General features: G+C 29.1%; 3 protein-coding genes across 4 annotated transcripts; 2 read left to right on the top strand and 1 right to left on the bottom strand.

The window, feature by feature from the left end:
• Window positions 1–55: 55 nt before the first annotated feature.
• On the top strand, window positions 56–5256 carry LOC130670917 (uncharacterized). The gene is made up of 3 exons (XM_057474546.1): window positions 56–210; window positions 1873–2044; window positions 4340–5256. Exons 1-3 carry the CDS (start codon window positions 56–58, stop codon window positions 4481–4483), a joined length of 471 nt encoding a protein of 156 aa, XP_057330529.1. The 3' UTR covers window positions 4484–5256.
• Window positions 5123–9254, top strand: LOC130670914 (putative uncharacterized protein DDB_G0282133). The gene is made up of 3 exons (XM_057474543.1): window positions 5123–5582; window positions 6575–6796; window positions 8183–9254. Exons 1-3 carry the CDS (start codon window positions 5271–5273, stop codon window positions 8936–8938), a joined length of 1290 nt encoding a protein of 429 aa, XP_057330526.1. The 5' UTR covers window positions 5123–5270; the 3' UTR covers window positions 8939–9254.
• Window positions 9230–15309, bottom strand: LOC130670913 (uncharacterized). 2 transcript variants are annotated; one of them, XM_057474542.1, is made up of 4 exons: window positions 15190–15309; window positions 12003–14934; window positions 11729–11915; window positions 9231–9697 (listed from the first exon to the last, which is right to left on the bottom strand). In XM_057474542.1, the coding sequence occupies exons 2-4, from the start codon at window positions 14894–14896 to the stop codon at window positions 9611–9613; spliced, it is 3168 nt and encodes a 1055-aa protein (XP_057330525.1). In that variant the 5' UTR covers window positions 14897–14934; window positions 15190–15309; the 3' UTR covers window positions 9231–9610. The 2 variants fall into 2 exon arrangements, with proteins under 2 accessions (XP_057330524.1, XP_057330525.1); XM_057474541.1 differs by having other exon boundaries at window positions 9230–9697; window positions 12003–15278.
• Between the last annotated feature and the right edge of the window lie 294 nt (window positions 15310–15603).

The following is a 15603-nucleotide window of genomic DNA, read 5'->3' on the forward strand; positions in this document are numbered from 1 at the left end:
ATTTTTAATTTTAAATTTAAAGTAAATTATTTATTTAACGTCATAAGTTACTACAATGTCATTAGACTCGAATTTGGATAATAAATGCAAAGAGTTTTATCGAGAAGAAATATATAAAATATTGCAATCAGATATTTTGAATGATGCGAATGAAAAATCGAAATTAAGTGATGTAACGTCTTCTGAATCAAATGACTCTTTAAGTGACAGGTACTATTTTGAATTTACCAAGTAATTAATTGTAATTATTTTTATCTCGAGATAGAAAATTTAATTAGACGACTAATAATATGATACTGAAGTTAGCCGACGTCTAATAATTTTTGGATTTGTTTTTCAAAACGATAATTTATAAAAAAAAATATTTGGAAAAATTGCACCTATAGATTTTTTAATTCTCTACATGTGCATTTTTTTCATTTTTTTTTTTTGTCATTGGTTTGTTTGAAAAAAAAATCGGAAAATTTTCAATTGTTTGTTAACTTCAGGAACATTAATAATATTAATTTACGAATCCTGAGATTATTTAATTTGATAGACTTTTAAAATATTGTATAGTCAATTATTAATTATTAATTAGTATTAACGTTAATGTAGAATGTATATATTATTAAAATTTTAAATAAATACGCTTTAGAAAAATTAAACTTTAATTAATAGTTGGTAGAATTATTTATTTTATCTGATTCTGATTATTAAAAATATAAATTATCAAAAATTATATATATATATATATATATATATATATATATATATATATATATATAAATATAGAGAGGGTGGGCAAAATGGACAGCCCCAAAAATTTAGTAAATTTTTTTTATGTCATTTACGACTCATTATTTATATAAAATTTTGAGTGTCCCAAAATTTGTGATACTAAAGTTAGCCGACGTCTTGTAATTTTTGAATTTTTTTCAAAACGATAAATTACAAAAAAAAAAATATTCTAAAAAATTGCACCTGTAGTTTTTTAAATTTCCTACATGTGCATATATTCATTTTATTTTTTTTTTCGTAATTGAATTGTTAAAAAAAAGTCAAAAAGTTTTTAGTTTTCCGAGGAAGAAATTTTTTTTTACGGCAACTGGAAATTTGATTTATTTCAAATTAAGATAAAAAAAAAGATTGACTGTATTCCTGTATGGCCCACCCTTCCCTTATGTACATATGTACATATATATGGGCACAAAAACTTAAAAACAAAAAAAATCGAAAAATCAAAATTTCGTCTCTTAATTTTTGGACTTCAGGCTCGATTTAAAAATATTCATGGTCATATATAAATATATACAGTGGGATTTCCAATTTATACAATAATATCTAGACAGATTACATAATAATATTTTGTGAAATATATAAATATAAGAATTACTCACTTGTTACAATACCGAAGAAAGTTAAAAAACCCAATTATTGGCCGGGTTTTTTGACGTCACTAATAACAGCACATAAATTAGGCGTTCAAAAAAAACATATGACATTCCAATCATTGGTATATTTGAGATATTATAAAAAATTCTTTATATGTATTAAAAATTTTGATTCACGTTCTATTTAGATCGAGATTAGGTCTAAAAATAAGAAGACAAAATGTTGCTCTTTTAATAATTATGATCCTGAAGTTAGCAAATAATTAAAAATTTTCGGATTTTTTTTCAACAAATAAATTACAAAAAAATAAACTAAAAATATGCACATGTAGAAAATTTTAAAAACTACAGTTGCAAATTTTTCAAATATTTTTTTTTTAATAATTTACCGTCTAAACAAAATCCAAAAATTATTAGACGTCTGCTAACTTCAGTATCATTAATAATTAAGTCTCTCATTAACACATGTCTTCAACACATGTTTTTTTTTATATTTCAGACTTTTAGAAATTATAAATTGTGATGAAAAAACTTCTTGCTCGAATCCAGTGTGTGATTTTTTAATAAATATAATAGACAGTCTTTTAGCGACGATATTAATTCCTTTTTTTATTTGGCAACGGATATCAACTAGTGAATATCTTATCAAGATTATAAAAATATCTGCTGAGGTATATTTAGTTATAATTTATAATAAATATAATTATTCATAAGACTGCGTCAGTTCTCATCAATTTTTTTTTTTTTTATCTATAACTATTCAAAATTTCTTAGTGTACTTAGAACTTGTCCATAATGTCCATGTTGCCCCTGATAGTTATTAAAAAAAAATTGTGGGGTCCACTTTGCCCCCTTTTCCTTTACATATTAAAACAAAGTCTTTATCATTGAAAAATAATAATTTTTTTTTCTCCCGTGCCGAGATCAACTCTTAGAGTTTAGCGGTCTGCGGTAAACTTTGCTTGCATCACCTCAATGATGAGCCCAGTAAATATATTCAGGGCGAAACCGCTTATTTTATTATACTTATTATGTTAACATCTGTCAAGGTTTAAAATTTTTTTTGTTAACTACCGAGTTTCAGATAAATAATTGTCTGTCTTTAAATCATTTTTTTTGGGAAGAGTAAAAAATGAGACAACTTTTTAACTAAAAAATTTATATAGTCTCTAGAAAAAGTATGGGGTAAATTGGTCGTCTCGAGTAGTGCGATTTTAGAATTTTGATAAAAAAAAATTAAAAATAGTTCTGTTCGCTCCTATAAAAAAAAATTCATATGGGAATTCAGCCTAGATTCAAATGTGGGTTCCCACATGGCGTTTTCGGATTAATTCCCTGATGATTTTTTATAGGAATATTAATCTATTCTTTTATTCATATACGTGTATCAATAAACGACAGACATAGAAATTACTTATATAGAAACCGATATTCCATATGAATTTTCCAAAAAAAAATCCGTATATTTAAATCCCTATGTCAAGTTCTTGTATGGGAACCTAAGTACCCACAGTTTTCTATGCGGGTTTTCCATTTAGGAATCCAGATACCCATGGATTCTTATATAAATCCATACACTCTACTATTTTTATGGGTTCCCATGCAATCCCACAAAGATTTTTTTTATACAGACGCATATATGAATCAAGGAACAGATTAATATTCCTATAGGAAACCATATGGGAATCTATCCAAAAACGCCATGTGGGAACCCACATAGGAATCTAGGCTGGATTCCCATATGGATTTTTTTTATAGGGGTACAAAGAATAGAAAAATTTTTAATTTTGCGTGAAAATAAAAAAAAATAATGGAAAATAAATATTCAAGTCATAGCTGATAAAATATTTATTTGAAAAACTTAAAAAAAAAAATAATGAAAAATTTTTTTTTTTTTAAATTCATTTTATCCGTCAGCTTTTTTGCTGATTTGTACTCCCTAAACATGAATAAGTGGAATAAGTGAATATTCACTAATTCTGAGTGCCAACTGAACCACTTTTTGAAAATAGTGGTTCGGTTTGCACTTGGAATTGTTGAATATCCACTTATTTTCACTAATTCATGTTTAGAGAGTAATAAAATAACAGATAATATACACGAAATAATTTTCTTTTATCAAAATTTCAAAACGGTCGTACTATTTAGTGGCCGACTTACCCCATATTTTTCTAAAGACGATAAACATTTGCAAAAAAAAATTTTTGTTGTTGAAAAGCGATGTCGCTTTTGCTCTGCTCTCCCCTAATAAATTAAAGGGAGGGGCCGGGTACTTAATGATTTAAAAATTGGATATGTTCACATTTTGAAAAAAAATTTTCTTATTTTTTAAATTCAATACTCTAAAAATATTTAAAACTTGAATTTTAAATTTATCATTTTTTTTTTACTCATACAATTTTCCATAAAATAATCATTTAATTTTTTTACGTAATAAAAAAATTACAGAGTAATTTTATCGGAATTTTAATTAAAAAAAAAATTAAGTTCCAACTTGTGTAACTAACAAAACTATTTGACTTGGACTTGACCCAACGGCCTTTTTTCTAAAAAATTTAATGCCTTGATTGCCGTATAATTGATAAGGCCATAAAAATATTTACTCTTATTTTTAAATCATCGAATAAAATTTTTATCAGAATCTACAATTTTTCTCGTATACTAAAAGACTTTCAAGTGATCAAAAAAAATTCTGCTCTATTATTTTTACCCCCAAAATCTTTGTGATCCTGAAGCTGGCAGACAATTGATAACTTTTGAATTTTTTTTTCTACTAATTTACAAAAAAAAAAAAAAATCTAAAAAAATGCACATGCAGAAAATTAAAAAATCTATAAGTGCAATTATTTGAAATATTTTTTTTTTTTATTATTTATAGTTCTTAAAAAAATCCAAAGATTTTTAGACGTCGGCCAAATTCAGTATCAAATCTTTAACTTATTTTCAAAAATAATTTTCCTCCATAGGTAATACTGGAATTGATAGTATGGTCAATACTTGCCGGAGTGTCAATACTAGCAACAATTATCCTCATCATAGATGATTCCGATGATTACAACAATAAAAACCAGACTATAAATAGAAAAAAAAATCCAAACAATAAAAACTAAAATAAAATAAAAAATTTCCAACAATTATTTTTATTTTATTATTTAAAAAACTTGACTATAAATAACTATCGATCATAAATATCATATTTAAAATTTTTTGTCGCAATAAAATAGTGAGTTAACGATCGATATAATTACCAGTTGTTTAAATAAAATATATCCTCTTCTATTTATTTTCTACAACGTCGTAATAAAAAAACATACGTAATAGTGAGTCATTTAAAAAATATATAACATTATCGCGTTAATAATAATCAATATAAAAAAATATATGTTTATAAATAAGTCAAAGATTGAGTGATTGGGCAATAGGTCATTTTATAAATTTCCTGACTAAAATATTTCTCACGATTGAACAACATGTTGATACAAAATATTTAATTGAGATGTTTGTGTCTATCATATATATATATAGATATAAATTACCATAATCTATGACTTATATTAATTTTGCCTTGCGGGCATTTAAATTATGAACCATAATAAATTTTTAGTGATTCCGGTACTTGACTAAAAATTTCCAATTATAAGTTTTTAAAAATATTTTTAAAAATATATATATATATGAGACTCAATATTAACTGGTGGTGGTAAATAACGCTGGCAATCTTTGTGTAGTCATTCACAATATAACACGATTCTCGATTACATACGTACGTTGTTTCAAGTGACGAAGCATCTTATAGTCGACCAGTTACAATCCGGACATTATATTAGCGACATATATTTTTTAATACACGTTATACTAGTAGTTTTTTTTTTTTTGCAAATTTAATAATCAATTAAAATGACAAATATTGAATATAAATATATGATAAATATTTATTTAGTAATTAGTATCTGGTTAACGGGAATTTTGTCAGTGAGATCGCAAACAGTTTGGCTAGATGTAGATACGGGTAAAATAGTGGGTGTATCTAAAAGTCAATCTAATCAGCAAGTGGGTAATTATGGTCAAGTGAATTATAATGGTAATAGAAGACCGCAGTATGGTCAAACCAACACACTTTCGACAAATTATCCTGTTAATAATCAGAGAGTTGGTGTAAATAATTTGAATCCAATGTGGAATTGCAGAAACAGCAGAACGGGTTTCAATGTCAGTTTTCTTTTTGTCTACTAAGGAGGGAAAGGGGTCTGAGATACAAAAGAAAAAGATGAGTGTGAATGTAGCAGACATCAGACAAATTTAAAATTATAAATAGATAAAGTAAATAATTTTTAAAAAATCCACTTATTAATTTGAAGATTTTTCAAATGCGCATTTTTTAAAATTTTATTTTATTAATTATTTACTCTGTTTATTTATAATTTTAAATTCGTCTGATGTCTGCTACATTCACCCTCATAAGAAAAAGGATATTTTTTTGATTTTTTTTTTTCAGAGTACTTTCATTATTAAAATTCTCAAAATTTGTGACATTATTAAGCATCATTTCAAGAATATTCTGTTAAATTTTCATAAAAAAATATTAAAAAATAAGCCAGTGGCAGTGGGGAGAGACGAGTCACTAAAAAAAGTCTCCATGCCGTAGGCAGGATAACTCATGACTACTTCATCTGCAATCAAAAAACCAAAAAGATTTCTTTAGTACATAAGTTTATCTTAGATTTGAACGAATGATTTTTTTTTAATAACTACTTATTTTTTAATTAAACAAAAGGAAGAATTTTTGGTAAAAATCAGAGTTTTTTGATTGCACCTTTACCAAAAATTCAAAAATGAATATTTTGTTTATTCCTTCGTTCAAATCCAAGATAAACTAGTGTACTAAAGAAATCTTTTTGGTTTTTTGATTTCAAATGAGGCAGTAATGAGTTATCCTGCCTTCGGCATGGAGACTTTTTTTTAGTGACTCGTCTCTCCCCACTACCACTGGCTTATTTTTCAATATTTTTTTATGAAAATTTCACAGAATATTCTTGGAATGATGCTTAATAATGTCACAAATTTTGAGAATTTTAATAATGGAGGTACTCTGGAAAAAAAATCACAAATATATCCTCTTTTTTTTGTATCTCAGACCAGCTTCCCCCTTTAAATAATAAATAAAAGTTAAGTATTGATAATAATAATAATTATTTATTTAGTTTCCTGTAACAAATGAAGTAATGTTCAATACCTTTCCGGAAATTTTACAACAAGCACAAAGATCTAATTTCCCGAGACAAAATTACCCGAATTATAATCGAAAGCGTCAATATGGACATGGACAGCAAAATCACTACAGATTTGAATTTGCTGTGCAGAGAAGAAAACGCAGTACTTTAGATCCTGAGTGGGTTTGTACAAATAGTAAAACTGGGGATATGGTAAGTGTGTGAACTCATGTCATTTGCATTCATATTTTTTTTTGGGGAGAGATACCGGTATTTGCATTTATTCCTGCTCAATAGATTGAAGTGAAAAACAAAAATTTTTTTCTCTGCCCTAGGTTACATTTTACAGTAAAAAAAAAAAAAATATTTATCTCAATATTTTGGTGTCCTGTTAATTTTTTGAATTTAAAATCGGCGCCATTTTTCAGGCAGTTTTTAAATGATTGATTTAATTAAATTAATGAATTTTCTAGTGCAGTAGGACCTCGTTATAAGACTATTAGTTTTTCTCTCAAACTATCACGATACCTGGTTTATAAAAAAGACAGAATGATAGTCTTATAACGAGGTTCAACTGTAATTGGTACTTTTGTTTCTTTATCAGCTTTTTAATTATAACAGGAGTTGTCAGATATTTTCCGCTGAGTTTTTCTCGTAAATAAAATCTATAACGACAAACTGCAGACTACTCATTGATGCACTATTGTCTAAAGTGCGTTTTAATTTTTGTATGATATTGGTTTGTTCAAGAGAAAAACTCGGCCAAAGTTCCTGATTACTGTATTAGTGCAACAAAGATAATACTAATCGCCCACTTGAGTGCGAGAGAGAAAAAAATAAAAACGCATGATAAGTACAACATATACGATACTAATTAGTAAATAAAACTCTTTTTTCATCTATTAATAGAAATATTTCACTCATTTTTATGCAGATTTTTAAAAGTTTTTAACGAATGGAAAACCTCAAGATATTTAATTAGAAAAAAATTTGTATTTTGTACTCAAAAAAAATAATTTCTTGGCGTAAAAAATATTTTGCATCATAAAATTAAAGACAAAAATTTTCTTAGGACTAAAAAAAATTTTTTTCCGCCTCAAATAATTTTTTCTCGCCCCAAGATAATTTTTGCTTTCAATTTATAATCCAAAAAATTTTTTGGTACTAGTAAAAATTTTATTGGAGCGCGTGGAAATTTTTCGCGCCAAAAAATCCTTATTTTCTGTTTACACTAAAATGTAATTTAGAATGAAGAAAGAAAATTTTATTTCTGTTTTACACTTCAGCCTTCTATGCAACAGTATCTATTACAAAAATATTTCTTATCACATCTGAAGCGCGATTGGAAAATTAATATCAGTACCATACAAAAAAAAATTGATTCAAATTATAAATTCAATTTATTTTATTCCAATAATAAATCTTTTAAAAAATTTCTATTTGCGTAAACTAAAGCATTTCAATAAACAAAACCAAAAAAAAATTATTTCTGCAAAATGACAGTATGGTATATCTATAGCTAGTAATTTTATATCAACTAAAATTACAAAATATAAAATAACATCGTAATAATAAAAATTATTATTATTGTAATTACAGTTAGTAATTGCCAGTGAGGTCATGACTGATAAATTCCCAGAAAGTAATCAAAATACGTTAAATAATCAACGATATCCTAATCAATATGAAAATAATCCCTGGTTAAATGGTCAAAATCAACCAAATCAACCAAACAATCAAATACCTCAGCAAAATGTTCCTCAAAATCCACTAAATTGGGGACAAAACAATCAAAATATTCCTCAGAATCCACCAAACTGGGGACAAAACAATCAAGTTTTACCAACCACTTCAATACCTCAACAAAATATCCCTCAAAATCTACCAAACTGGGGGCAAAACAATCAAGTTTTACCAAGCACTCCAATACCTCAACAAAATATTCCTCAAAATCTACCAAACTGGGGACAAAACAATCAAATTTTACCAACCACTCCAATACCTCAACAAAATATCCCTCAGAATCCGCCAAACTGGGGACAAAATAATCAAAATATTCCTCAAAATCCACCAAACTGGGGGCAAAATAATCAAAACCCCAACAATCCAATCAATCTTCCCCCCATTCAAGCAACACCTGAACCCACTGACCCACCAGCAATTATTTTAACAACGAAAAAACCATTCCCGAAATTAGAAGATATTGACTGGCTGCAATACATCGAAACAACAACGAAGCCAATACCAACAACAACAACAACGACGACTAAAAAACCAGCTTTGAATCCGACGAGTTTAAGCCAAGCGATTGACGGCGAAGGAATTATCATGCCCAGAGGAAATTTCGAAAAGTAAATTAACTAAGACGTCATCAGTCATCACCAGCATTGTCATAAGTCTTATATATTCATATATATATTAAATAAATTACATATGAGTTTATTTAAACTCTGACTTTCGTCACAGATACGGATAAAAATTATTCGTAAAATAAAAATATTTACAGAGTAATTTAATTGTTAGCATAAATTTAATTATATTGTAAAAATATTGACTGTAATAAAATATATATTGAAATGAACAGCCGATTAAATATTTTGTATACTTGTAATTAAGCATTGGACTTATTAATTAAAAAAATAAATAATTTGTGAAACTATTTTTTATAAAACTGCTCACTTTTTATTAACTTTATATAAAAATATTAACATATTATTATTATTTATTTATTTCTTTAAATCTTAACATTCTCTGGTAGAAATCCTTTCCTGAGGACTCCATATAATAATAATGGTTCAGGTACATTATTATTAATTACTATATCTAATATACTTATATGTAGAAATCAATATGATAAAAGGAAGTTTAGATTAATTACGACAACACTAATAAGTGAACATGAACATACATAAAATTGAGAAAGGTAAAAATAATAGGGTATTAAATATTCTATAAATAATAAACATTCGTTGACGTAAGATAAAAATAATGATAAATATGGTAAGAAGTGATTGATTATTATTGTTATTAATTACGTTTAGGTTGACGATTTGGGTTTTCTCGTCCCTCGAAATCAAAACGATCTGCATTCAGTACTCGAGCCGCAAGAATATTCTAATTCAAAATAATTTACATTTATTAATTATTATATTTTAATCCATATATAAATATATATATTTATATATAGTATGGTGACAATTATTTTCCTCATTTAGAAATTTATCAGTTTCTTTAAAAAAATAGTAGATTACACCAAGGGAGGAGAGTAGGACATTCAAACTCGCGTATATAAAGGCCGATTCGAGCTCAAGGCGAAGGTGGCAAACAAGCAGATTAGGACGTTTTATCTTCTTCTGTGTTTATATGATTTTTCACCAGATATGCACCCGGAAGTTTAAATTTCTTGCTTGAGGGAAGAATGCATGCGCTAATTTTTAATGATCCGGAAGTTAGTAGACAATTAACAATTTTTGGATTTTTTTTTCAACAATTCAATCACAAAAAAAAAAAATTTACAATTTTCTTAGCGGGAAGTTAAAAAAATATGCACATGTAAAAAATTAAAAAAGCGATAAGTGCAATTTTTTAAAAATAATATATCATTTAAAAAAACATCCAAAAATTATTAGACGTCGGCTAAATTCAGTATCATCTAACAATTGGGAGTTTAACAAAATTTTTTAAATAAATTTTCGACTATGAATTCAACTTTTAGCTTACAATAATAAAAAAATTCCAGAGTAAATAGACTAATAAAATTCGTTATAAAAATTTTGACTTTTACTGAGCTTTGAAATTAGAGAGTCGTCTACTTAAGCGACGTTCAAAAGTTAATAATCAATTTTAAAAAAATATTTATGGATTTTTCACAGAGCTAATGATCAATCCCAATGAGTGTGAACGTAGCAGATATCAGACAAATTTGAAATTATCAATAAATAGAGAAACTAATTGATAAAATAAAATTTAAAAAAAATGCGCATTTAAAAAATTTTTAAATTAACAAGTGCATTTTTTTTAAATTTTATTTTTTTTAATTATTTACTCAGTTTATTTATAATTATAAATTTGTCTGACGTCTGATACATTCACACTCATCAATCTCAGGAGCTGAGAATTTTTTTAAAAATACATTTTTTTTATGGTACAAAGAAAAAAGCTGAATATTGTTATAAAAAAAAAAATAATAATAATAATTTAAATTTAAGGTAAAAGTCCTTATACCCGCTCAGTACCATTAGTCGCTCACTTTAACTATTTAAGGCGTTTGTTTATAATTTTTATAAAAAAAAATTACAACTAAAAATATTATTATTGATAAATAATTATTTGTGGATCTAAATATATCAAAATATGATGTAGCAAATTATTTAATAATAGATTATAAATTTAAATTAAGTGACTGTTTTCAAAATCGCGCTCAGCCGGGCATTTTTTACTTTAACATTCATTCGTTAGATTAAATTTAGGGTACGTCAAATTTTTTTCGAATTGTTATAACTATATCTTATTAAATACATTTTTAAAATTCATGAAATTTTATATTATGAAAGAATAAAGTAGTAAAATTTATAAATTATTTGTCCAAATCAATAAACTTATCATAGTTTAATTGATATTGTCTTTGAGCGACTATAGGGCCATGTGTTGGTCGAGTAATGGTACATCACAACTTTTAGTGAGCGACTCTGGGTACAAAGGAGCTTATTTAAAAAATTAATAATAATTAATTATCAAGATTATTCTTCAAACTTAAATTTTATTCTAATACTCGAAACTTCAAAAAATAACTATAAAAAAAATATGATTTTTCATTTTATTCATTAATTTATACTGAGTGATTTAATCTCACTCCAATGAAAAGTGAGCGGGTATAGGGGCTTTTACTCTGGTAGAAAAAAAAATAAAATACTGAAACTTGATCTCAATGCCTTGAGAAAATTTTATAAATTTTCCTCAAACAAATTTCCTTAAAAATTTTAAACTTCTCAGAATTATTGCGCTTGAAATTGAAAAATTTTCTTCAATATTAATAATAAAATAAAATATATTTTATATTAAAACTGATAAACTTTGACGATAAGGAAAATAATCATCTCTCTACTATATGAATAAATATGTAAATAATAATTATTATATACTCACAGCAAGATTATCAGTGTTCGGAATATCCCGATGCGGACCAGCAGCTGGTGGCGGCAACGCCGGTGCTAACCCAGTAGTCCCGATATCCAAGGTCGGATCTTGCCGCAGAACTTCTCTGCGTGCATCTTCTTCGACCTTCCTAACGGTCTCTGCATTCAAACGCTGATTATCAGTCCACAAAGGACATCTAGCAAACAAACACAATTAAGCAATTAAAAAAAACATTAATTATTAAATAATTAAACAAATATTTTTATCAGTTACATAAACTCACTTATTAACTTCATTTGATCCTTGGCCACGGAAATGATTGTAACTATTCACGGGCTGGTTGCAAATGTAACACATCATAGCACCACATGGACAAGTCATTTTGTTGCATCCTTCTTCTTTGAAAAACGCGCGCTTGCATTGATAACAAGTGCGAGTAAGAGCTTGGGTCATTTTTTCCTCAATATATTTACGCGCTTTGTCCTTTTTGTCCTGCTCACCACAACGGAAAGGAACGTGATTGGGTTCCTTGCACTGAATACAAGACTCTTTCATACATTCAGGATTAAGACACTTGAAGACTTTGTCACCCTCGGGTGGAATTGACGCAAAATGACAAAATGGACATGACACCAAACCCTCTAATCCAGCGGCCATCACTTCAGCAGCCTGACGTTTTTTTAACAAAATACTGAACTTAGTAGGCGGGAGTACTTTTTGCAATGTGGAAATACTGAATTCACTTCCGCAGTTAAGGAAACAGGGCACGTGTGTCTCTCCGTCACCAAGACGTGAGTCTGTTCCATTGACGACACACGAGTTACAAAAAACATGAGCGTTATCGCATGTTGAACATTTTGAAGGCATGCATTCATCATCATAACAGCACTGACAGGTCCAAAGACTGCCAGCAGTCTTCAGTGAATTGAACTCTTCCTCTTCTCTTTTACGGGCAGTCTCCATGTGCATGCGTATCTCATCTTGATGACGTACGAATGCCATTTCTTGAAGCATCGGAATATTTTCCGTTGGTATCTCACTGGGACACCGCGGTTTCATTATAAAATCAGTTATAGCCCGAAGACTCTTAGCTGTCAAACTCATATTATATTTGCAATCGCGATATAATTTATTAATCGTAGTAACTCTTACCCGACTGAATTCGTTCTTCAAAAATTCAACGACAATCAGATTAAATTCGCACTTTCGATTGTCATTTTCAAAGTGCGAAAACGGATTTGGAAATAGAGTTAGGAAATGTTCGACGTTAAAGTTTTTGGTGTAACGCTGCTGCTCTTCGGTTATTTTTATTTTGGCTAAATATTGTTCCCGTGTTGGATAATCTGACGTTTTTAATTTATCATCAACGAACGCCTTGACGTCATTTTCATTTTTAAATTTTTCAGCAGAACTGCGCAGATAGTGAGGGTCCGCATTGGGAAATATTCCAGTGAGATATTCGTAGGTTTCATCGACATTTTGAGTTGCGCCGACAGCATTATTGGCCGCAGTTTCGATCATAAAATTATTTGGAGTGACGTCTATTATCCACGAGGCTTCATTTTGCAAAATTCTCTCGACGATATTTCCAAATTGAATGTCGTGGCTCATACCAGGGCTCCAATCAGCCGGACAATATGTTTTTATATACTCGCGATCGATATCAGGAAACATGGCCCGTAGTTTCTGATAAATTTCTTCGCAGACTTTGTTGGCTGACGTACTCGGCTGGACCATCGGGTCATTTGCTTGAGGCTGCAATCCCTGTTGCGGTTGCAAATGCGCTGGAAAATATTTCCGCGGTGGCAACGGCGGCAACATATTGACATCTAATTGATTAACATGCCCATGATCAACAACAATCTCTCTAATCCGTTCATTTCTATCCCGTACACTATTAAGCTCAGCGGTCTTGACTTCAATATTTTGTAATTGTTCACGTCGCTGAGCCAAATTTTCCTTTACTTGTTTTAAATTTTCGTAGTAATCCACCTGATCTTTTATCCGACACGTGCTCATTTTTTTACCCGCAATAGGAGCTCGTTTATCCACAACAGCAATCAGCTTATCAATATTTGAATTTGAATTTGAATTTGAAGAACCTGCAGTAGAACCAGCTACTGAATTTGACGGTATCTTTATTCTAACCGACGTATGACCAGTTTGGACAACTGAATTCCCGACGGGAGAATATTTCGATGATACTTTAGGATAATTGTAGGCATTGCTGGTGACGGTAGCAGTTGGAACAGAACATGGTTTAGCTACAGTCGTAATTTGTAAATGACCATGAGTTCTTTCGGTTGTTTTAGTTAAATTCTGGGCATCAGCTCTGCTCATTATATTTCCTACTGCTAATCTATTTGTTGCTCGAGGTATTTGGGGATTAGATCTACTTGGTATTGTGTTCAATATATTTGTTACACTGTGAGTTACGCTGTTAGTTACAGGCAACATAACTTCAGCTTTATTTTGTTTACTTGACGTCTTATCTCTTTGTCTTGTACCGTCTGACTCATCGATAATCTCAGCAGAATTATGATCCCGTCCCGATAAAAAGACATTTTCATAGACGTGATTTGCATTAACATATTTTTGGATGTATATATTTTTAGGTTTGTTTAATTTATCATCATTTTTATTCATTTCACGTGGCGGCAAACGTAACGGAGATTTTTGAAGATTATTAATATCAATAATTGGATTTCTTACCATAAAACCAGACGGGATTTGCGATGACGGCAGTGGATTTTCGCGTGATTTCTTCATGTCAACTGAGCAAATGTCTCCGTCATTACCACGTTTTTGTCCCGTTTTTCTGTTGTCATCAGGACTGATGTGGTTCTGATTATTAGCTGGCAGTAAATCTTGAAGACTTAATTTATTGTTGCCGGTTTTTAAATTATTTTCAATGGCGGCAACAATCGAGCTGTGGTTTATTTGCTCGACTAATTTATTTATTGACAGCAAGATGTTATCAGCTAGAGTACTAATTTCCTCGGGTGTCAGAGTTACTGATTTCAGTGAATCTGTGTGACCATTCTCTACAAAATCGAAATGACGACTGCATCCAGGCTGAGGACTTGCTGGCACTGGATATTCTGGTGAGTTTCGCCCCTCCCAATTTTCGTTGTCATCCATATTATTGTTTGGGTCGTTATTATTTTCTTCGTACATATCGGACAGATCGTTATCTTCATCGGTGTTATTGCAATCTGAAGATAATGAATTTGAATTACAATCAGAATTATAATCATCGCTGTAACTTCTGTAGGAGTCGTGCTCTAGCATATTAAGTGGATCGTCGTCAGATATAACAGATGAAGAATTGCTGATATTTGAATTATCGTCAGCATCTGAATCACTTTTTTGTGATTGAGATGAACTGTAGTCATCACTATCCATTTATGCTACTGATTTTAAATATATAGTTGATAAATAAATTATTTTAAATTTTTATTTCTACGTACGTTAGTTTTGTTTTATTTTATCTTGATCCGGCGTACAACGGAATACAAAATGTTTCGGTTTGTTTACTATTATCAACGCATAATTACTTAACCTAAGTCTGTGATTTAACAAGCAGCAGAGAGTCAGTTGATTTTTCGCTGGCTCTCGTCTGTGGACTTTCCGACGAGCGCCAGCTATTTTTGAATTTTTTTAAATATTATTTTGAACGGAGATGTCAAAATACAAATAAAGATGGCGATGCGTGGTGCCGTTGGAATCGTAATGAAATTTAATCAATGGCGCGAAATTTGAAATTGAAAAAAAAATTTATTATTCATTAATTTTTTAAAATTTTTCACTTAATTACAATTAGTAGTTATTTGAATTTGTTTTTTAATTTTTTGTATCGGCTAATTTAAACTGCGGTTCAGTGT

Source organism: Microplitis mediator, chromosome 7 (genome assembly GCF_029852145.1).
Source record: "Microplitis mediator isolate UGA2020A chromosome 7, iyMicMedi2.1, whole genome shotgun sequence".
Lineage (NCBI taxonomy): Eukaryota > Metazoa > Arthropoda > Insecta > Hymenoptera > Braconidae > Microplitis > Microplitis mediator.

Bases quoted from the DNA above. Each gene is read 5' to 3' on its own strand.
- LOC130670917 (XM_057474546.1), top strand. From the start codon at position 56: ATGTCATTAGACTCGAATTTGGATAATAAATGCAAAGAGTTTTATCGA. The intron at 211-1,872 runs GTACTATTTTGA...TTTATATTTCAG, and splicing joins AATGACTCTTTAAGTGACAG to ACTTTTAGAAATTATAAATT. The intron at 2,045-4,339 runs GTATATTTAGTT...TTTCCTCCATAG, and splicing joins TTATAAAAATATCTGCTGAG to GTAATACTGGAATTGATAGT.
- LOC130670914 (XM_057474543.1), top strand. From the start codon at position 5,271: ATGACAAATATTGAATATAAATATATGATAAATATTTATTTAGTAATT. The intron at 5,583-6,574 runs GTCAGTTTTCTT...TTATTTATTTAG, and splicing joins ACAGCAGAACGGGTTTCAAT to TTTCCTGTAACAAATGAAGT. The intron at 6,797-8,182 runs GTAAGTGTGTGA...TTGTAATTACAG, and splicing joins ATAGTAAAACTGGGGATATG to TTAGTAATTGCCAGTGAGGT.
- LOC130670913 (XM_057474541.1), bottom strand. From the start codon at position 15,124: ATGGATAGTGATGACTACAGTTCATCTCAATCACAAAAAAGTGATTCA. The intron at 11,916-12,002 runs GTGAGTTTATGT...TTTGTTTGCTAG, and splicing joins GGATCAAATGAAGTTAATAA to ATGTCCTTTGTGGACTGATA. The intron at 9,698-11,728 runs GTGAGTATATAA...ATTTTGAATTAG, and splicing joins CGAACACTGATAATCTTGCT to AATATTCTTGCGGCTCGAGT.